The sequence below is a fragment of the Chiroxiphia lanceolata genome, chromosome 3 (assembly GCF_009829145.1).
Source record: "Chiroxiphia lanceolata isolate bChiLan1 chromosome 3, bChiLan1.pri, whole genome shotgun sequence".
Classification (NCBI taxonomy): Eukaryota; Metazoa; Chordata; class Aves; order Passeriformes; family Pipridae; genus Chiroxiphia; species Chiroxiphia lanceolata.
Genome location: NC_045639.1, coordinates 93389598 through 93412067, shown reverse-complemented (window position 1 = coordinate 93412067; position 22470 = coordinate 93389598). Strand labels below are relative to the sequence as shown.

Sequence of the window (22470 nt, the reverse complement as noted above, 5' to 3'; positions counted from 1 at the left end):
AGTGTAGTAGTCAAATGTCATTGTCAAAGACCTCCTTCCTTCCTAGCAATCTTACCTGGACCTCAGCCATGTTCCTTCCCTGCTACTCCTCTCATTTCACTGAAACTGTCTTGCTCTCTCTGCTTCCTCTTTCTCTGTTGCAAATACTGTTGATGAGAGAGTAAAGCTCTCTCCTTAAAAATATGTACAATTCCATCCTGTTTACTCCACACTCAGACTGACCTCCTGGTCAAAACAGCAGAGCTGCACCATTTTATTGCAATAAATTACAGCCTCTTGAAACAATGAAACTTGAGTTGAAATTTTTCTGCTGCATATTACAGGACATAAGGGCACCTAGGAAAAAAGCAAGGAACAAACCCTAACTAATTAATTCTTACAGCATTCCTATGCTTCAGAGAAGCAGGAAGGATTAAATCAGACTAAGAAAACAGAAGCCTCTTCCAACAGCTTGAAAATATATCATTGCAGGTTTCTCACATTAAAAAGCAAAAACATTTACATGAACTCCATGCTACTTTTTCCATATCTGTTTATATTCAGAAATGAAACCCTTTTGTCATTATCTATGAAACACTTTGGTTAGCCTTTGTCGTGTGTGGGAGTGGAAGGTTTAGACAAAATTATTACAAAGCAAAGCCTTGCTGGAGAGTCTCGAGATATAGAAAGGACTCCCTTGCTTTCTAAACCCCTTCTCAGAGAAGGGTTGAGGTCCAGCTGAATCCTATCTTAGCCTTGGACTGTGTTAATGGTTTAAATTTAAGGAATTATAGAGGTATGATTAAACCACTTTGCTTTTAATCAATATATCTAAATATATAAATGAATTATCTATTATGACAAACTAACAAACAGGTGAACAGACAAAAGATCTTAATCAGAATTATTTACTACACAACATGAACACTATAAATCTACTAGTAGAGTATAATATAGCATAAAGTAGTATAGTACACTGTAACAAAGCAATTATTGAAACAATTATATTGAAGCTAGCAAAAAGAAATAACTATTAAGTAGAGATCTCATGTAACTCACCCATACCAACACTCGTGGAGAGATTTCTTCCGCTCAGCCTTGAGGAATATCCTTGGAGGGCATCCCCCGCCAAGGGAGGAATCTCCACACATACACCCCAAGAAAGGTTATGTCAGAAGAACCTGATTGTGTGAGAGAGGACTGAACTTTTATTGTATAAAGTGATTGACTGCTAGTCACACATTCACAGGTCAGCTATCAGCTTATCTGATTTGAAGTCTGGTGAACCAGGATGGTTTTAGTGTAATTAACACCAAGACAACACATGGTTCCAGCAGTTGATCTTTCATGACAGCTTGCATGATTGGATTATAGGTCTTATCAGGGTGGGTCTATCCTACCACAGCCTTGAATTTAGTAAATGATGTCTTTATCTCTGTTGGTCAGATAGCCTACTTTCAGATCAAGAGAGCAAGAGCAACTGTTCCTATGATGTAAAATAAAACTACTACAAAAATTGCTAGCTGTGTTTCCTTTTTAGTTTTTAGGTGACTTTTGAAATTCAGCTGAGATTGAAAAGTGATGTAAGAATAGTTTTTAAAAATGAAGAAACTGCTTTCCCTGCAGCATTTCAGTTTAATTATGTTTCTGATTTTCTCTTTGTAACCAGAAGCATTGATCAGCCTTGATTCATGTAAAGATCATCTTCTGCAGTGCTTCTTTCTTGTGATGTGATGGATACAACCTAATTTTCTAAAACTCTATATGCTTGTTTACTAGCAAATAGAAGTTTTTTTCTTCATTCTTGCTCCACTCTGCCCCCTCCCCATCAAATACGTACATTTCCTATGTTCAGCAATCAAACATAACTTTTGCAGCAATACAAACCATAGCCTGGCTTCATAGTCAAGGTGTAGTAATCCTGATGTTATGACCACAGACAAGTCTGGGACTTGGACATGATTTCCTTTTACTCTCTGAGGCCAGATATTAATAAAGTCCTGAATTCTTTTCTCATACAACATACGGTCACACTCCAGAAAAAGCAAGGATTATCACTGGAAACTGCAAAGAAGAGAAGCCATGGATAACATTGCTGTCAAAAATGAGGCTGTAGTTGATAATATGCTGTCTTTAACAAGGAAGTATGCTTAAGAAGTTTCTCATCCTCAAGAGTTCCTTTGGGCCCCACCTATTTTTCTCAATCAGATTACTAAAATGAAGCAACGTTGTTCAAAAAAATGGGTCTTGGAGGAGAAGACCCATTAACCTGAATGCAGCCAACTATGCATCATGAAAATCTGACAGCTTACTGCCACTAAGAGGGGACAGCAAACAACAGTGGTATTACCGTCTGTGTATAGAAGGGATAATTTTTTAAGCCTGTTTCACCTTCAAAGATATTTCATCACGGATGTACTGCATGAAAACTGTGTGCCCAAATACTTAAGGTCTCTGCATTTAAAACAACGGGAGGCAAATGCTATCCTTAGTAGTGTTGCTAAATTCAAAATGCCCTTGACATTTATTATACTGAGAATTATGATGAGTCTAATTTGTAGTAGACTTGTTAAACTGCTGGAAAGAAGCATATATCATCCCAGTAATATTTTTTCTATGCTTCTAATAAGACATACACATACAGGATTCAAAGTGCTTCCCTTATATGAAGTGAAAAAGACATAGACCTCACTCAAAAATACACTGACCTCACTCATCCTATTGTTTTTCCTGAGCTTTGCCGCTCCTGAAGTTTCTTTCTGTAAGAACACTTTGTCTCTTCCTCAGCCTTAAGAGACATTAAAATCCTTTTTATAATCCAATACACTGCCAGTAAGAACTCCTTGTTCCAACTGGAAGGCAAAGCAGATGAATTCTGCATCACTGACTATATTCCTAGAGCATGAATCCTTTTACAATTCCATTTGAGACTTTATATAGTACTTTTTATTCAAGCAAGTATAATGATGCAACTTTTTTCCTAGTAATATATTCACTTCCTTTTTGTCTGACACAATTTTGCTACTATCTGCAAGTCCTACATGAGAGTGCAACAAGCTATTTCTTCGCCTCAATGTTTTGCCATTTTTGAAAATGTTAGGTGTAGGTCTCATTTTCCCAAACCAGTTAACAGTTTGAGATGTTCAATCCAAACTTCTCTACAAGTCTTGTTTCAGAGGCAGATGATATTTTCTAAGACTATCAGCAACTTACCAAGATAAAAGAAGTTAACATAGGCCATAAGCAAGCAACGAATTTGTCATTCGGCTGTAACAACTCATGTACATACTTTGCCTCTTGTAAACATTTTCTGGAGGGTCAGTGAGAAAGAGTAATCAATCATCCACTTGCTCCTAGGTAAGAGCAGTTTCTTTTTGGCAGCTAGTGAACAAGCTGCTGTGCTACAAATTAACAGATGTGTTCTATAATGACTGCTCTATAGGTCCATATTTTATCAACAAAAATGTTCTGTATAGTAGCCACACTTAAAGTTAGGCACCCAAAATTATCATAAAAAGGCTAATCATTGGTCTGGAGCCTACTACTCATGCCGAAAGTGTTTTTACAGCTAGCCATATGCTTGTGAGTCTCAGGCTCTAATTTCCAGCCAACAAAAACTGATGTGAAAACTTCAACTAGATGAACAGAAATCAGTTTTGGAAATGTTATGTAGAGCTGCTGGACTTCACGAAATAATAGTTTTTCAACTTTATCAACAAGCATATGGAAATGTAATATACATGTGGCAAATTAACATAATACAGCAAGAACAAGGTAATCTCTTAGTTCATATAGTGTCTAGCTTTGTGTTGCACTATATCAGAACTGCATTATCTGAAAGAATACAGAAACTAAAGTAGTTAGATAACCACCTCAAGATAATCCCATTCTTGGACTTTGTACAAAACAATCTTTGATCTAAAACTTTAGGATGTCTTACACATGTCAAATAACAGGCCTGTTATCTGTCTGTGGGTTTCAGTATTTTCCAGTCTGTGGATCTCTACAGCTTTTCCAGCAGATCTATATGTCACTTTAAATTTTCACATCCACTGGGTTATTGCATAACAAATCCAGTTCATATTGCAAATCCCTACTAAGTGATCTCTGTATCTGTAGCTCACCCAACTGCAGAGCACCCTTTTATCTTGTTTTGTTATGTTTTGAACAGTCTGACAGAGTTGCTTATTCTTCTGATAGGTTTCACTGTATTGTGATGATCCAAATATATTCTATCTCTGCCTTGATGAAAGAGAAATTAGAATCCAACTTCAAACAACTGAAATGCAAATGGGTTAATCTTTAGCACTCTCAAGTCTCCCTTCTGCCATTTAACTTCTTCCTTATAATCCATTCCTAAATTTTATTCCATTTAATATTAGATGGACCATATTAACTACTGGCTTCACTAGAATTGCATAAAAGATTAGTTTCATCCCTGATTACCAAAAACATATGGTGAGCAATCAAAGAAATCAAAATGGGTTTGCTCTACTTGAACATAAACAGATGTTTATCTAACATTTGTCATTTGTTCCTTTGCTGCTTGCCCACACCCTGAAACAACATCTCAGCCTTGGCCATATTGATCAACATAACTGGTCTACTCTGGCCTCCAATCGGGAGGTCTGGAGTCACACCATCTATAACGCTGCTGATGCTTTTGAGAAAGCACGCAGGATCACTCTCAGGAAGAAAAGACAATGCAGAAAGAATCGTGCCTTGCAGAATATACCACCTAAGGAGTCTTTCTGCTGTGCCTTTTGCAACCAGACGTGCCTGTCTCATATCGCCCTCTTTAGCCACCAGCACACTTGTAACAAACGTGGGTAGAGCCCTTCCCAAATCTTCATTCACAAAGCCTAGCCATGATGATGACAATCTACTTTCATTTGTAGCAGCACTGAGAGTTACACATAGTTCTGCTGCACTTCTTCCACTTCTCCAATTTACTGTGATAACAGATTAGCTAAGCAGAGCTAGAGGCATGCGAAAAACTTTTTTGCAGGTCTTAGTCTAGATGCTGTTTAAACATATTTGAAAAGGAGAGGGGTGTAAGGCTTGATACGCACTCAGGTAACCCTGGGCATCAGGCTGTGGCTGAAAAGACAAAAGGCGAAAGCGGAAACCCACTTTGGTGCTTTTATAACACCACCTTTTGCATGTGCAATAAAACCCAAGGCTGTGTTCTTCCCCTGTGCTCTATGGCCTGCCTGGCCCCCCTGCAGGGGCCTCCAGGCATATCTGTGAGAATTTTATCACTTGTAGCAAGGGAGTTACCTCTCGGCAGACAGATAAAGATACACAGCATCCTGCATGAGAATGAATTCTTTCCCACCTTAAAGCCTTTTCGTGGCAGCAAAAGTTTCTTTGAGCAGGTGTTACCCTCTCCCTTCTCATCATTTCTTCCAAAGGTCTCTGCACCTACAGGGGGAAACCGACAAGCAGAATTAAAACAAACAAACAAACAAACAAACCAATTTTCCAGATCAATAATTTTATTAGAAAATATAGCACAAAAAATTATGAAATAATGAGAACTCCAGGTGACTCTATCCAGTAATTTTTATAAATATTGCACTAAAAACTAAGTACTTTATAGCATCCTGGAAGACACCATTTTCAATGGTAAAGTATTCACAGAATTATAGACTATCCCAAATTGGAAAAGACCCATAAGGATCATTGCATGCAATTCCCTGCTCCTCACAGGATTACCTAAAACTGAACCATATGACTAAGAGCATCAACCAGTCACTCCTTGAACTCTGACAGGCTCAGTGCTGTGACCACTTCCCTCAGGAAAGCCTGTTCCAGTGACCAATCAATCCTTCCATGAAGAACCTTTCCCTAATTCCAATCCGAACTTCCCCTGACACAGCTTCATTCCATTTCCTTGTGTCCTATCTCTGGACAGCAGAGAGATGAGCATCTCCCTCTCTGTTGGCTGCCTTGAGAAAGTTGTAGACTGCCATGAAGTCACCTCTCAGCTTTCTCTTCTCCAGGCCAAACAAGACAAGTGACCTGCTTCTCCTAAGTCTTGCCCTCAAGATCTTTCAGCATGCTGGTCACCCTTGTTTGGACACTCTCTAATACTTTTATGTCCTTCTTATATCGAGGCACCCAAAACTGCACACAATAGTGTGGAGGCTACACATTTGCAGCATTGAGAAGGAAAATGACCACCCTTGACCATCTGGTAATGCTGCGCTTGATGCAACCCAGGACACAGTTGGCCCTTTCGGCTGACAGGGCACTGCTGACTCATATTCAACTTGCCATCAAACCAAATCCCCAGATCTCTTTACTCTGGGCTATTCTCCAGACCCTTGAGGGAGACCACAGCTCCTTCTAATTTAGTATAGTTGTCAAAGTTAATGTACATTTGATTCATGCATTCAGATTATTTATAAAAACATTAAAGAGCACTGTCCCTAAAATTGACCCCTGAAGAACCCCACTGGTGACTGGCTGCCGGACTGATGTAATCCCATTTACTATAACTTTCATGTTGACTCATGAGCCAATTGCTTATCTAACCTATTATGGACTACTATGCTCTATGCTGGACATTGTATTCAGAAGGACACTGTGAGAGACGTATCAAAAGCATTGCTAAAATCTCAAACCACCATATCTACTGGCTTCCCTGGGTCAACGAGATGGATGACTGTCATAAAAGGAAATTAAGATGGTCTCTCCCCTCATGAACCTGTGCTGGCTGTGACCAATGACTGTATAGTCTCTGAAGTGCTTTTCAATAACTCCCAGAATAACCTTCTCTATAATTTTACCAGACTCTGAAGTGAGACTGACAGGCCTGTAATTACCAGGCTCTTCCTTCTTGCCCTTTTTGAAAGTGGGACATTTGCTAGCTTCCAGTTGACTGTGACCTCTCCAGAATCCCAAGATTATTGAAAAATAAAAGAGAGAGGTCCCACAATGACATCAACCAGCTCTTTCAGTACTCTGGGATGAATCCCATCAGGCTTCATAGATCTATGCATATCCAGCTGGAGCAGGAAGTCTCAAACAAGTTCATCATTGGCTGGGAGTTCATCATCCGCCAGTCATGCCCTTCCAACACTGAGCTCCAGGGGTTCCAGGGACCATCATCAGTGTTGAAAACAGAGGCAAAAGAGGCATTAAATATCTCCACTTTGTCTGTGTCCCTATTTAAGCAACAGACCAACATTACTTCTGATTCTCTTTTTGTTATTAACATGTGTTAAAAAGCCCTTTTTGTTGTGCTTCACAAATCTAATCAAGTTTTGGCCACGAGAATTTTCTCCCTACAGTGGTCAACAGAATCTCCATACTCCTACCATGTTGCTTGTCCTTGTCCCCAATGTCCATATACTTTTCTCCTCTGCCTAAGTTTTAGAAGAAAATCCCTGCTTGTTCAAGCCAGTCTTCTGTACCACTTGTTTGACTTCTGATATTTTGGAATTGCTTGCCCTGCCTAATCATCCTGTCCATCACAGTCATGGAGCTCATTCCACCAGGTTTTGCTTCAGCCAATGATGTCATAGCTCTGAGACAGGGTCAAAGCTTCTAGCTCTTCTTTCTTATTCCTCAGGCTGTACACATTTGTATGAGGACATTTCAAATATGGTCCATGTACTGAACACCATCACTAGCAGACCATCCCTCAAATAATGGCATACCACTCTCAGACTTATTTGTAGGGAGCCTGGTTCAATTAGCTCTGCTAACTCCTATGCAAAGATCACTTTCCCCTTTGAGACAGGTGTAACGCATCTCTTGCCAACAGGCTTGGTGCCATGTAGACCGACCCATGATCAAAAAACCCAAAATTCTGTCAGGTATGCCAGGCTCAGAGCCAGGTTACTGATATGTTGGCTCTTCCAGTTTCTTCCCTCATCATTTCCTGCAACTGGACAGACAGAGAACACTACTTGTGCTTCTGATCCCTTAATCAGTTGTCCCAAGGCCCTGAAGTCTCTTCTGATTGCCCTTGGACTTCTTGTTGCAACTTCACTGTTTCTTACATGAAAAATCAATAACAGATCTCATCGCATCTTTACTCAGGTCCAAGGAAGGCAGTAGATCTGTTCTCTACAAGATCAGGTTGCAGGTGGTGTTGTTCCAAGTGGTTTTTTCCACCTTTAGAACACTGTCCTGATCTACAGCACAAGTCAGACGAGCTTCAGCTCCTCCTTTGATAACATGGCCCTGTCCCCTGCTTCACACAGACACTGTTGCTCAGAAGTCATGCACTGACCTAGATCAGGGAGTTAATCTGGCTGAAAATTCATAGAATTAAAGGGTATATCCAGCGGCAAGGGATCTTGGGAGTTTGTCTAGTCAGGTGCAACGCTGAACTCAGTGCATTTGGCTCTTTGTGCATTTGGCTCTTGAAAACTTCCAAGAATGGATATACCACAACCCCTCTGGGCAACCTGTTCCACTCCCTCAGTCTCTCCTCAAAGGCCACATATTCCAGCCATCCTGATGGCCCTTAACTGAACTTACTCCAGTCTCCCCACGTCCTTCTTGTACAGGAAGAACCCAAACCACACTTTATTATTGTCAGGTATCCTTCTTGTCCAGATGTTGGACTTTGGATATATCATTGTTGAATTTAATGAGGTTCCTATTGGCCCATTCAGGTCCATTTGAATGGCAGCCTTAAACACAGGAGTACTGACACTACCCCCCAGTTGGAATCATTCACAAACTTAATCAATTCCTTTCTTACAGCATCAAGGCTCTCACAACTTGGAACTTTAGAAACATAAAAATATATATTCTCAGCCAGAGTTTACCTAATCTGGTAACATATCTCAGATAGAGTCTCAACCTATTTATGGTTTCAGGATTTCCTGAACTGTGAAGTATCTAGTAACCCACTTGAATTCTGCAACCACTTCTGTCAGCCACAACAACCAGCTGCCAGGAGTTCTACAGTTTAAGTTCCTCTTGTGTGGAAAAAACCTCACATTTTCTTTTTGTTATGAATATGCCTTCTACTGAACCCTTCTTCATTGGGAAGAAAGACTGAACAGCCTCTCCCCAATATCACTCTCCAGGTCACTCCTTTTTACACACCCACATCCCCAGTCACTCCCACTTGGCTGTTTTTCAGGCCATTTTGAGGCCCACTAAACTACATGGAATCTATCACATACCTCTACTCACACCAGTCACACTTCTCTGAACCTGAACTCTACTATATCCTACTTAACTTGGGAAACAAGCTCTGCTGATGGGATGTGGGCAAAGTACAGTACAAGTATAGTAATATTCCTTGTTTTGCTCTCTATTCCCAAAGAGACGGAAACAGAAGGCTCCTTTCCTGTGTGTACCACTTCATCCTTAATACAAGTCAGAAGATCTAGTTGGCAAGTAACGCACTTCAGATGCCTTCAAATGAGCTTTGGTCATTCATGCCAGGGAGATATAAGAAGTTCACACTTAATATTGTTCTCTTTGCTGTGTGCACTGCTTCAGGAGCTGAGTCAGCTGTAGCAGATGTGAATCAGCACCTTTTCTGCTTTAGTTCACAGCCTGAACTCCAAATTCACCCTACCATCACTTTTCCAGAGACTCGCAAAAGCTGTGGAGCTCACAGCAGAGGATGGAAATCTCTTAAATTGGTCTCACCTATACAACCAAGACTTGCCTGAACATATGCAACAGGACCGTGTTTCTAAACAGTACCATTTGGGCTGCTTAGCCAAGAGACAATAGGGATCATGAAGCATTTTGGATATTTGTCGTTAATTCTGTCTTCCATAGTCTGGATCTGCATCTCCACAGAAATGTGGAGCAAGCAGCCTGTGTTCAGTAGTTCAGTTCTACATTGCTTGGGAAAATCACAAAGCTTCAGCACAGAATTTCAGTACAGAGGTCAGATAAACTGTCTTTCCCACCCCTTCACAGCTGCAGTCATAGCCTGAACTGAAGGCAGTGAAAACTGTTCAGAGGGCAAATGCATAAGCCTTCCATGCCAGCATGAACAACACAGACACCTGCTTATTAGCATGTTGTTGAGTCATGCTCTCAGCTACATGATGGGCTGTTACTTTTCAGCATGGTGCTGTGTTTTTATTCCACAGTAGGTCTTCATAGTAGGGGTCATAATGCATCAAAGACATTGTCTTACTGGGAGAGTTAAAACTCCACAAGGATTAGTCTCTATCATATTATCAGTGTTTCACAAACTCAAAATAAAGCTGGTGCTGTGTCAGCACATTAGCTGTGGATTTAAAAACAGTGATTTCTTAAATTACAGGGTAGAAAGAAAAAATAAAATTGGTGTTACTGCCTCAGCTGAAAGAAGAAAATATTAACTGCTTTTTCATTTCCTGAAGGTTGCATACTTACTTACTTCATGTCATTTTCTTAATCATGAATATCACATTGGAAAATGAACAAAATCATCTCATTGATGAGAACATTCAACAATTTTGTAAGACTACATGATCAATAATATTATACTTCCTTTGTGACAGCCAATAAATGTCCCTCAAATTTTTTTCCTTGTTCCATGAAACATAAATAAGAAATGAGAGCAGCAGTAAAGGTTTTTTGACAATGATAAATACACATCCATCTGACAAGCATACATAACTGTTTTTTCCCAATATTACTCACAATGTAAGTGTGAGTAATATTTCTTTGTTTGTTTTACTAATATATACTAATAGTCTACATAATGTATATTAAAATAAACAGGGAAAATACGAGATAAGAATTTCCTCTTGTCTGTTTAGATTAAACTACCCTGGAAAACAGAAGTGGTAAGTTGAAACATGTTTTCAAGCATCAGTCAAAGGACGAAAACAGGAAAACAAACAAGCCACTGTTGGCAATCTCAGGAGGCTTTCTTCTTGTGGAGAAGCAAAGAGACTAGATGCCTCTAAGGCTACTGAGGCGTAACTCCTGTATCTTATTTACAGCACAAGCTTTTGCCAGCCTGTATGTCAGATCACTATGTGGTATGAAAAATGGCAACATGAGAGTTTATTTCACTAGTACAGTCCCAATTTTGAGCTATATTAGCACCACTTTCAGCTGGCTTCCTGGTCTGTAATTCTATTATGCATCATCAAAAGTCTAATCAACTGGAAGTGGCCATTTCTGGGCCCAAAGATGTCTTCCTAGTGCTAACTGGTCAGGAACAATTTTGCTGACTTTTATACCAACTAGGATAGGGGCACCATATGACACAGGGAAGGGAAAAAAACTGTCAGTTGCATAAATCGGATTCCTGAGATCATGCTGGCATATACCACTTTGTCATAAGAAAACTGTTTTCTAGATGGAAGTAACCAAGATTAAATCTAAGTTCCTGTAATAAACCATTTGATATATGTTACGTTACTACTACATATGAAGAAGAAGGGGGTTTGTTCAAGTCCTAAATGGGGAAGGTAAATAGGCATAAGATAGATCACAGGAGAGGGAGAACTAAAGACTATTCTAATGGAGATCCTGAAGGTGCAGTTAAGACCCAGTCATAGCTCCAGATAGATACAGTTAAGATTTCACCTTACTTACTATTTTAATTATGAGCTTGGAAATAAAAAAGTGTGTACTAATGAAATTTGCAGGTGGCCTGAACAGAGGCTTTATTAAAACAGAGGCAGACCAGAATACAAAAACAATTGGATGAGCTCACATACTGGAATGCAATGAAATTGAAAACTAATAAACAAGCAGTTACGATGCCATAACTCATGAGCTGGAAATATAAGTCTATCACAGAACAATTATGTGGTTCCGAGAAAAGGATCATAGGGTGAATTATATAAAGTGTATCTAGCAGTCCAGTGTTAATGGCATAGTACACAACAGATACACTGTACAATTTTGTGTGCTACTTAACAAATCAAAATTCAAACTGAAACAGGAACAGACAAGAACTGTTGGGCTCACTGAGAAAATGAGGAGTCTACTTTTTCAGAGGAGACAATGATAGTGGATGTGGACACTCACAGCTGCTTTCTGGAGCTTTCTCCATGAAGAAACCATCCAAGTTTGTACCTCCTCCAAGCACTTCTTCCTGCCTCTACATCTGTAGTGGTCAAGTAGCATTTAGAGATGACAACTGCAATTGTTACACAAGTGTTCAGGTATTAAAGAAACAAATTGACTGACTGGGATTTACTGATTTATAGGAAGTAGTGCACCCCAGTTGTTTAAGTTTATCTGGGACATAAATTACACTTGGAAATTTAAGAATGTCAAAAAAAAAAATACAAAAGGTTAAAGCTGTTGTTTGCCCAAATTGGAAACACAAAGCCAACCAACCAAAGAAACAAACAAATACCACCCAATAATCAATACACAAAATTAGACTCCACTTAATAATAGCAAACCTCCTTATTTGTTCTAGGTATCTTTCATACACTTAATGTCACGTCTTAGGGAGTAAGTAATACATAGCCCACCATCTGAACTCTGTGTCTGAGAAATGAACCTTGTCTCTGTGATATAGCCTTACAAAATACAATCCCAAAGGTCCCTTCCAATTTATATCGATCAGTTAAGAGCTGGCTGAGAAGGACTCTTGAATTAGCAAAGAAAGGACTTGAGAATACAGATCTTTTTCATAGTTTACCTAGCTTTGGAAAATTACTTGCATTGTTGGGGTTTTTTTAGTTTTTCAAATTCTTTGGATGCCTGACAAACATTTCAGTATTCATAGGACTTTTACTTTTTTGGGACTATTAATTCTTTTTGATTAGGAGGTCAGTTGAAATGTAACTTTCACTGTTCCTTCCTTTCTCAAGATTATTTACCTGTAAAACTCTTTCTTGCCAGTGCTGCATTCTATAACCTGTATGTCCTAGTAACAGAATGTGCAGAAATCATGTCAATCTAATAGCTGATGCTACATTCCTAGCTTTATAGGCACCATGAAATTGCATGTCATCAACCCAAACAACAAGCCTATTAAGATGACACTTACTTAATGTAAGTAAGCTCCATTTGTTGTCATTTTCAGGAGTTCGTTATGGCATGAAAGCTAAAACAGCCTGATGTATTCAAGCTGACAAAACAGCAGCTGTAAAAATATATTGCTGCTTTCTGTAAGTACTACAGGATTATAAATGCTAAGGAGGAACTGACAGCAAGACAATACTGGCGCAAGAACAGACAGCTATTAACTACCTATGGAATTCTGAAGGGTAGTCACCATCTGATAACTGAGTTCTTGTAAAGCCTGAAGTAACTCTGAGGTCAAAATGTCAACAGTTTAGGACAAAACTGTAAATTTGTAGGATATTTTTGGCATTGTATGTATTTGTTTCTGTAATAAAAAAGGTGGGTATTCCAAACCCAGCGTTCTCATGAGTAGTCCTAATCTGCTCCGATAATGAATTATAACATCTTCTTGCAACTACTACTCTTCATTTTCTCTACCAATGTAGAATCAGAGCACACGGAAATAATTGTACAATTCAGTATATTTCCCTTTAGCATCTAAAAACCTGCTACTATCTTTTACAAAAGGGCTCAAACACAGCCCCTGCTACTACCTTTTACATAAGGGCTCAAACACAGCCCCTGCTACTACCTTTTACATAAGGGCTCAAACACAGCCTGTGGATTTTTTACTAAGGGTTTGCAGTGTACATTTAAATCTCCCCTACCTCCACTTCTGAAATTGCCTTCAGATTAATGTTCATAGACGCTGCATTAAGACTAGACTTCCTTTTCCCTGAGGCACGCTTGAGAACCTTGGTAAAAATATTACATTCTTGCCTAGTAAAATACTGTGTAACATACTGACAGAAATGCAAAAGATAGGTAAATGCAAACAAACATATATATATGTAGATTGACTGGTCACTTTACACACACAGTGAACACGAAACTGAAAGGAAGTCTGTCACAGGTTCAGCAGATGAAGGACCCAAGAACTTGTGCTCAACATATGCCATAGATCTAGTGCCATATCAATGCCCTGGAAAATAAACAAACTGAATCAATACTAAAATATTATATAATAAATTACGATATCTTAAATAGCATTGGTACAGCCATCTGCTTGGAAGACTCCTAGGGGTCAAGATTTTGAGTCTGTCCATGAAAGTAAGAATGGACATAATGGACCCAAAGGTATTTTAGGTCAGCACTGTCTCTCCAGTGGGAAATTACTGAAACAAAGAACAAAAGAAAAGAAAACACCAAAGTATTCACTGTACCTTCTCAGAGTCCAGCAATATACAATTCAGGGCTTTACTCAGGGAAAGATGGCTTTGTACACTTTTTATAGTCTTAAAATGGATTTCATGAATTTGCTGAATATGCTTCTAGAAACTATGTGGTTTACTAGCACTCTGAACACACTTCCACAGCCTGATGAAGCACAATGTGGAAATATCTCTTCTGAGAAGACGCCATCTGCCAGTCTTTTGGTGCTCGCTATCTCTCGCTGGGAACGCACCACTCCAGGTCCACCTTCTGCATATGTTTATGATTTTAAGGGCCTCTAGCACATCCAGCTTCCACTGTTCCTTTTCCAAGCTGACAAGTTTTTGTCTAAATACTGATTTCTGCTAAGGAAATCACTCAGTATCCTTGTTTTGCATCTCTCTTGTTTTTCCATATCTGCTACATTATTTTTCAGATGATGAAATGAGGTTTGCACATTGAAGATTTCAGGACAACCATATTTGTCCAGCTATATAGCAACCCCTGAGCTGTATGAGTTGTATAGTGAAGCTGTGCAGCATCATTTTCCTTGATGTACTCCTTCTTTCTCATGGCAAATCTCTTTATACTCACTAATTCTATTATTTTTTATACATTTTATAATTTTTCCTGGGGAAACCATCAGTTTTTCTCTAATTTCCCTCTGGTATCACATTTACTACACTTCAGCCTTCTAGCACCAAAGCCAGTTCCCGCTACGGTGCACTAACTATAGCTAATAGTACAGTTGCTGTCAAGCAATTTTGTAAGCTTTCATAAATACCATCTCATAGTGCTCTTTGCTAATCCCTGTTTTGCTGGCTTTTTCACTTCAGACACTGCAGTTTGCGCCACCAGAGAGTTGAGAGGCTACTGGTACTCTGATGCACCTTTCTAGAAACTAAAATTCTTCCTGAGGACTCCTCACGGTGAATGGTAACACAGAAAATTCACTTAGTGTTTGGTTGTCAAAACATCCTGGCATCCCAACCTGCAGAGAAATAGTGTGGCCAGCAGGAATAAGGAAATGATTCTTCCTTTGTAATGGTACTGATGGGGCCACGCCTTGAGTTCTGTCTCCAGTTCTAGGACCCTCAATTCAGGAATGACATTGCACTGGTGCGTGTCCAGACAAGGGCAACAGAGCTGGTGAAGGGTCTGAAGCACAAGTCATATGAGGAGCAGCTGAGGGAGCTGGGGTTGTTTAGGCTGGAGAAGAGGAGGCTCAGAGGGGGTTTCATTGCTCCCTACAGCAACCTGAAAGGAGGTTGTAGCTAGCAGGGTGGCAGTCTCTTCTCCCAGGCAACTAGTGACAGGACAATATAACACAGGCTTAAGTTGCACCTGGGGAAGTTTAGGTTGGACATGCGGAAGAATTTCTTCCTAGAATTAATGATTAGATAATGGAATGGGCTGCCCACGGCATTGGTGAAGTCACCGTCCCTGGTGGTCTAGTTGACATCGTGGTGTTTGGTTATAGGTTGGACTTGATGATCTCAGAGGTCATTTCCAACCTAAGTGATTCTGTGATTCTGTAGCACAGTTTCCAGCAGCATTCGCTGTCACGAACCTCTGCCGGCGCAGGGCAGGGCCGGAGCTGGGCAGAGCACACACCTGTTTCTAGGCAGGACTCCGTGGAGCCCGCACCACTTTGCACTCCAGACTTGTGTGGACACGACGCGGCCGCCGCTCCCTCCAGCCCCTGCCCGCCGGGTCCCCCTCCGTGCCCCGGCACGGCCCCGCGCAGAGCGCAGGCGCGGCGGGGCCGGCGCGGCGGCGGGTTTGAACGGTGGCGGGCGTCGGAGCCTCCCGGGTTGTGGCGGCAATGGAGCCCGTTCTGACAGGTACCGGCCCGTCCGCCCCGCGGGGGCTTCTCCTGGCGCGGCCGAGAAGGGCCGCCGGGCTGGCGCGGGCCTCACTGTCCCGCTTTCCTTCTCCTTGCGGCCCTTGCCCCGGCACCTTCCGGCTGGGCAGCCGGCGGGAAGTGGCCGGGCCGGGCGGGTGAGAGGCTGCATTCGCGGCCGCCCGTGGCGGGGGGACAGGGCTCCCCCGCAAGTCGCTCTGGCTCGCCGCGAACCCGCCCGGTCCCGGCGGCGCGGCCCGGCTGTTCCGGGGCAGGTGGGCTGTGCCCGGCAGGCCCGGCGTGAACGTGAGGTGCCGGGACGGGCCGGACCCGCCTCGCTCGGGCTGCCCCGCTGGGGTGGCTCCCAGTACTGCATGGCTCGGAGCCGCCATCCGCTCTTCCTGCTCCGGTCAGTCCTGGCTTCCTTCTGCATCTCTCTAAATTTCTGCCTCGCCAAGTTGCCCTCTAATGGCAACTCAGCGATCGCCGCCTTCTCTGAGACCTTCTAAGCATAAGTTGGCGTTTTCAGATTTCAGAGCTCTTTTAGTTGAAAAAAGCACTTCTTCATTTTCCTTTCCATCAACTATACAAAAACTACAAAGGGCCTTGGAGTATATTTGATTACCTAAAATTGACTAATTATCATGAAATATACCTTTCATCCTCCTGCAGGTGCATGGAGCTTTGAAGTAGCATCCCTCTAAATTCCTAGTGTGGCCTTTACTGAAATGTTCCGATTTGTTTTTCTAGGAGAATTATAACTCTGGAGATTCTAAAATATTTCCTGTAAGAGGAAGATAGTGTCTCTTCAAATGCAAGTGTAGTGTTTCTCACAATAAAAGAATCAAGGGAAAAAAGCAACTCTTGTCAAATGCTGCTCTGGTCTAGTAGTAGAATGAACCCAGCTGGTGCACTGGAATAGATTTAAGTTCCCGTGTATATCTGAAGTCATGGTACTGATAATAAGATTTTTCCTAGTGGGCTGAATAAGGAAGTGGTTTGTGTTCCATATTTCTCTTGTATGTCAAAAGTATTTCTAGCAATTATAAAACCATGTTAATCTATAGAAGTACTTCTACTGTTGGAGCATTGTTCTAGTTTTCATTTAGAAAGAAGACAGGCGGCACTACTTAATAGTTGATCAGCAAGGCATGTGTCGTAACTAAGACAATTAAACAATATTTGCTAAGGATGACCCTTTTAAATTGAAACTCTCAATTTATTTCATCAGTTGTGAGAGTTGTCTGGCCTGTGGTTTGTATAAAGTTGTTTTTGGTGAACTGATATGCTTCTAGATTCTGGAACTTTCCTGATTCATCAATCAAAACGGAAAAGTGGCATGGCCAGTGGAACTGTAGTTTTACTTTAGTGCCCATCCTGAAATGAAATTAAAATTAATGAAGGGATTGTTATGAGTTTTATTTGCTTATCCCTCCATGTCAGTACTTCTGTATTGATTTTTTTAAAGACTTTGTTTGGTTGTTTAAAGACCTTGTCAACCAAGGCTGATTTCATTCCTTGAAGAGTTCATTGAACTGCTTGATAAAGGAAGCTACTTAAATGTGAATACCTAAAGTTATATAAGGCAGCTGACATGAAATTTTATTAGCCCCTGTTATATGTACCTAATTTGAGGTGGTTGGATATAAATAAAGTGAAACTTCAAGTCAATGCTGTTAAGTAATATTTCTGTAGAGTTTTCGGGGAGTTTGGGGAAGGAATAATTCTATTGTGGTTATTTAATTTTGTTCTGTAACTTGTGTTACATCAACTTGTCTTCAAATTTTTGATTAACCTCAAGTTAGCAGTGATTAAATAATGATAAGGGTAAGCAGTCATGTAAAGATAACGCATTGCTTGTTAATCTGGTAGTGTGTTTTAAATAAGTGAAGTGAAACATTGTTTAACTAGTGTCAGACTTCTAAGTTAGCTTAATTACAACTAATTTAAGGGACATAAATACACTTACAAAAACTTTCTGCTGCTAAAAACTGATACTCAGTTTACTAAAATGTATATTTGCAAGTGAATACAATATGTATAGAGACAAAATTTTATTAGAAAGGCAGCCTAACCAGTTTTACCATATTATATACTTTATTAGTTGTTTGTTGCTTTCTCTCTTCTTCTCCAGGTGTTTCTGCATTTGTAGAAGTTTGGTCATCTAACAGAACAGAAAATTACTCAAAAACCTTTGAACAGCAACTTCTTGATATGGGAGCCAAAGTAAGGAGACTATTTTGAAATAAATAGAATAGGAAAGCTCTTAATTACGCACTAGCTTGCTTGTATGTATATGCCTTGCCTGTCATGTATATTCCTTTTTAGTATGAGTTTTTAGAGGGCAGGAAGGAAGAAAATCACAGACCCGAGAGCAGACCAACGTGCTGTGAAATTCTTGCTCTGACAGATGGGAAATGCATTTAAAGCCTCTCTACATCTAGAAACCTCTTTGCATATTAATGTGATAGCCTGCATTTCTTGTGAAGTATTGGGCTTACCATGTACTGTGGGCAAAACAAATCAAAGTGTTGAAAACCTGTGGTTTGCAAGTATGTACCTTAGGTGGTTTTGTTTTCTTTAACTTGTAGGCAGCTGCTCTGTTATTAGTAAAATTTTCTAACTCAAGTACCACAACATTTTACTCTTTCATTCCCTCTCCCGCAAATGTTCTTCATTTCCAGAAAGTGCTAGTAAAAATACATCTAAGAGACTCAGTGTATGTCAAAATGATTTTTTCCATACCAAATATAGTTGACTTGTAGGTGCAAAAGATGTTTAATTGCCAGCTGTAAAATTTCAGCCAGAGACCAAAGTCAAACTCACATTTTCCCTTCTTTCACATTATCACTGATTAATGGAGATTTTTACAGCCCACATCATGCTCTAAAAAACATTTATGTGAACTCCCAGTGCTCTTTAAGTGGGCATGTGTAGATATATCTTGCTGTAATTAAGAAAGCTTGCTGATCTCCCTCAGTCCTCTCTGTATGAAATAAGTTGAGAGAGTGTGACAGAACAGTAGGATAACTAGTTTTATTATAAAAGCAAATGCAACTCTCAATAAATAACTCAAGTAACAAATATTTCTTGTTCTTTTGTGCTGTACTATCAGATCTTTGTAATTCAATTCTGATGATAGATTTTTCTCACAGAAAATATGACAAAAGCATAGGGCTTCAAAATTCTTCAGATTGATTGAAGTAGCCAAATATGGTGGAAGGTGCAGGCAGATGATGTGGATGAGCCTATTTAGCAGATCCCTGTGACTGAAAAGGGGTGGTCATGCCCCTTCATTATTTCAGACACTTCCCTTTTATTGGCTTAGCACATGATAGTAGACTGGCTTGGCTCATTGTGTCAGGAAATTAAACTCTGTATTAGTTTTTCACTAGATTGTTGATTCAGACATCGTCAGGTAAGTTCAGCTGAGCTGCAGAAGACGTCTGGGGTAAGAGAGGAGGTGGGAGGGGTGAGAGGGATGTATAAGATGGTGTTCCTCCATAATTTGGAGACAAAGCTATATCAAGCATCTGTCTCCTTAGGACATGAGCTGTCAGCTGGATACTGGGAAAAGTGAGTAAGCAATTGTATCTGGAGTTATAACTTATTCCAAGAGAGATTCATCTGTCCCATATACCTAGATACTTAAAAATCATGGGATTTTGTCTGCTAAGAAGTCATAAATCAGCTTGCCACCAGAAATTTTTTGCAAAGCTGAATATTTTTCTTAAAGCTAAATACAGACACAGCATGCTGAGAGCCAAGTATAGTGGTGCAGCTGAGAGAGCAACAGCTGAGAGCAACATTTGGCTGTGCTGAGAAGGTGCTGCTGCTGTAAAAAATGGGTTGTATTGATCCACCATGTCAACAGTCACAACTGATCAAGCAGTTCTGTGTAGGGTGTTTAGTCTCCACAAAGGAAATTTTGACCGTGAAGAATGGAATATCTAGAACTGAAAACATTATCGCTTAGTTGTCAGTAGAAGCTGATAATTGACAATTTGATCAGATGTGGAATATAACTGTGTATGATCAGATGTGGAATATAACTGTGTACTGACTTTAATTTTCTGTATTTCTCACTTTTTAAAGCATTCAGATATAATTTTTTTTTAGTGGCACCTTCAACCTTCCCTCAAAACTAACAGCGATCTTTATTGATGAAAATTGGTTTAAAAAGTGAGATTAGCTGTACTCTTTAAGCCTGAGTTATTTGCTGAATAAAAAATATATTTTGCTATTTCTTTAGATAGTGGCATCTGCTTTCTATACTGGCTGTTGCATAAGAAATTATGTTGCACTACATAAGTAAGTGATACAGCTAGAGTAGGGAGCTGGAATTAGTAACCTAGAAAAAAGAAGTCTGAAAACAAAAGGCTACTCTAGCCCTCTAGCCTGCATTGGCTTGAAAAATGAGGCTTGAGTTTTGATTGTCTGAGGATTTTTGCAAAGATGGGAAAGATCAAAAGAGTTTTTGACATAATGTTTTGAATAAGTTTTTATGCTAATGGTTTATACACTAAAAATAGACTACAGTAGCTAGTGTCATTAGCATTTTCCTATTATCAGACTTACAGGCGAGCTCTCTGTGTACTTCTGCAGGTCTCAAAAACTTTGAACAAACACGTGACCCATGTAGTCTTCAAGGATGGACGTTTGACTACATGGAAAAAAGCACAGAAGATGGGCGTAAAAACAGTTTCTGTACTTTGGGTGGAAAAGTGAGTACTCGTGGTTATGATGAATGTGGCCTTTCTCAGAGATAATGAATTCTAGTATTGTTTTATTGAAAAACTTCAGTACAGAACCTGTTTTATTAATGTACTTGAAATAGTGCTAAATCCATGAGTAAATTGTAACTTTCCTATGACATTATTCCTATTATAAAGCATGTTACTTGCATAAAAAGGTAAAATGTTAACTCTTAAAAAATGAATGTGTTGAAGTAGTTTCAAAGTACATTTGTTAACTATTCAGTGTTCTACTCCTTACTTTCAGATGGCATGCATAGGCAGTGAAGGCCAGATATTTATGTTGAATAGAATTCTTCCATTTTCATATGAAAAAGTACATTTCATCAAGGGCATTTTACTATTTCTGTACTTCTGTAGAAAGAATATATCCTAGCAAGAAAGAAAAAGATCCACATGTAGTCTGGCTTTTAAGACACTTGTCAAGTTCAGAACAGCACTACTTGAAGATTCTCTTCTACCATATGGAAAAAGTTAAATTTATTAAAAAAAGTTGTAAAAAAATTTTGGCTATGCAGCCAATCGGTGAGAATTTGCTAGTCCAGAGCTGCTTCTCTTGAGTTTACAAAGTGCTTGTGAGGCCTAACTTAGATTTCAGATGAAGTGTCAAAACACAGTTTTTGAATATGCATGTGTTATATTCAAACATTCCAATCAATAAATCGATGTGATGGTGAAAATTAGAATATAAGTCAAGTAAAGAGGGCCTTACCTATACCAATTACAATATGCACAGAGATAGCAGTCTTAGTGCAAAAATTTTGGGGTTATATGTTTTTTTTAGAAAAGGGGGGGGCAAATCTGATCTCTTCAGCCACTTAATTATAGGCCAATACAACCAGAAAACTTGTGATGCAAGGCCATTAGCATAAAAAGAAATTTCTGTAGAAGCAGGGGTTTTTCTTTTTTTTTTTAAGGATGTCTGATATAGAAGTTACAGACACACAATCCAGCCAGCTTTAACACCAAGGAAAAAACACTTTAAGTTCCCAAAAATGCGGGTGAAGCAAAATTGTATTTATGTGAATGTATTTCCCTAGGACTTGGATGTGCTATAGGAAAAAGAATCTCAAAAAAGTACAGGTGAGTAGCATCAACCACGGAAAAAGAATGAGAGTACCTTACAGGAGAGAGTCTCGGACGTGTCATGCAGAAATACTGTCTCCATAATAGCAGTTCCACCACAAGAATCTTCTCGGCAATGCTGGAAGGCATTGAGTGGATGAACACTATAGAAAGTTGAGCCATAGAGACAACCAGATATGTAACACTGTAGGAGATAGCAAGGAGCTTTGAAATCCAGGAGTAAAATCCTCAAGAAACTTTTGCTGGATACCAGCAACAAAGGGAAAAAACAAGAAACAGGATCTGGAGGGAAAACTTAAGCTGTTTAGTAGGAAAGAGAAGGCTAGCATCTTCCTGGTATTTTTTTAAGTGTTCCTAGTATCATTCAGACCAAGGCAAGGTCTTGGTATACAGCTTAGAAGATGAAGTTTGTTGGAACTGGGGGACTCCTCTGAAATAGAGGTATTTTGTTGCAGAGGAGGATCCAAGCTGTGAATTATGATTGAACTCCTCTGTAATCTTTTTCTTCTACCTTTTAGTTTAAAGTAAATGCCAAAAGAAGAACAGAAGAACATACAGCTTAGATTGGTGCATACTGTAGGCAGAATTTATGGGAATATCATATTCTTGAGCAAAGTATAGGTCAGGAGTGGTAGAAGC

The 22470-nt window shown here is 39.8% G+C and overlaps 1 protein-coding gene and 1 long non-coding RNA gene across 7 annotated transcripts in view; one reads left to right on the top strand and one right to left on the bottom strand.

The window, feature by feature from the left end:
- Positions 1-2692: 2692 nt before the first annotated feature.
- LOC116784394 lies at positions 2693-15339 on the bottom strand. Its single transcript, XR_004356043.1, has 3 exons — positions 14160-15339; positions 5260-5403; positions 2693-2767 (listed from the first exon to the last, which is right to left on the bottom strand). It is a non-coding gene; the product is annotated as an uncharacterized LOC116784394 (long non-coding RNA).
- Positions 15340-15924: 585 nt separating this feature from the next.
- The window catches only part of MCPH1 (microcephalin 1), a 49342-nt gene continuing 42796 nt past the window's right edge, over positions 15925-22470 (top strand). For all 6 annotated transcript variants that reach the window (XR_004356140.1, XM_032683298.1, XM_032683297.1 and 3 more), the window contains exons 1-3: positions 15925-15992; positions 18126-18217; positions 20597-20715. Coding sequence is in view for 5 of the 6 variants with exons in the window: in XM_032683298.1 (XP_032539189.1) it covers positions 15974-15992; positions 18126-18217; positions 20597-20715 (230 nt within the window). In the remaining variant the exon portion in view is untranslated. The remainder of the gene's footprint in view (positions 15993-18125; positions 18218-20596; positions 20716-22470) is intronic.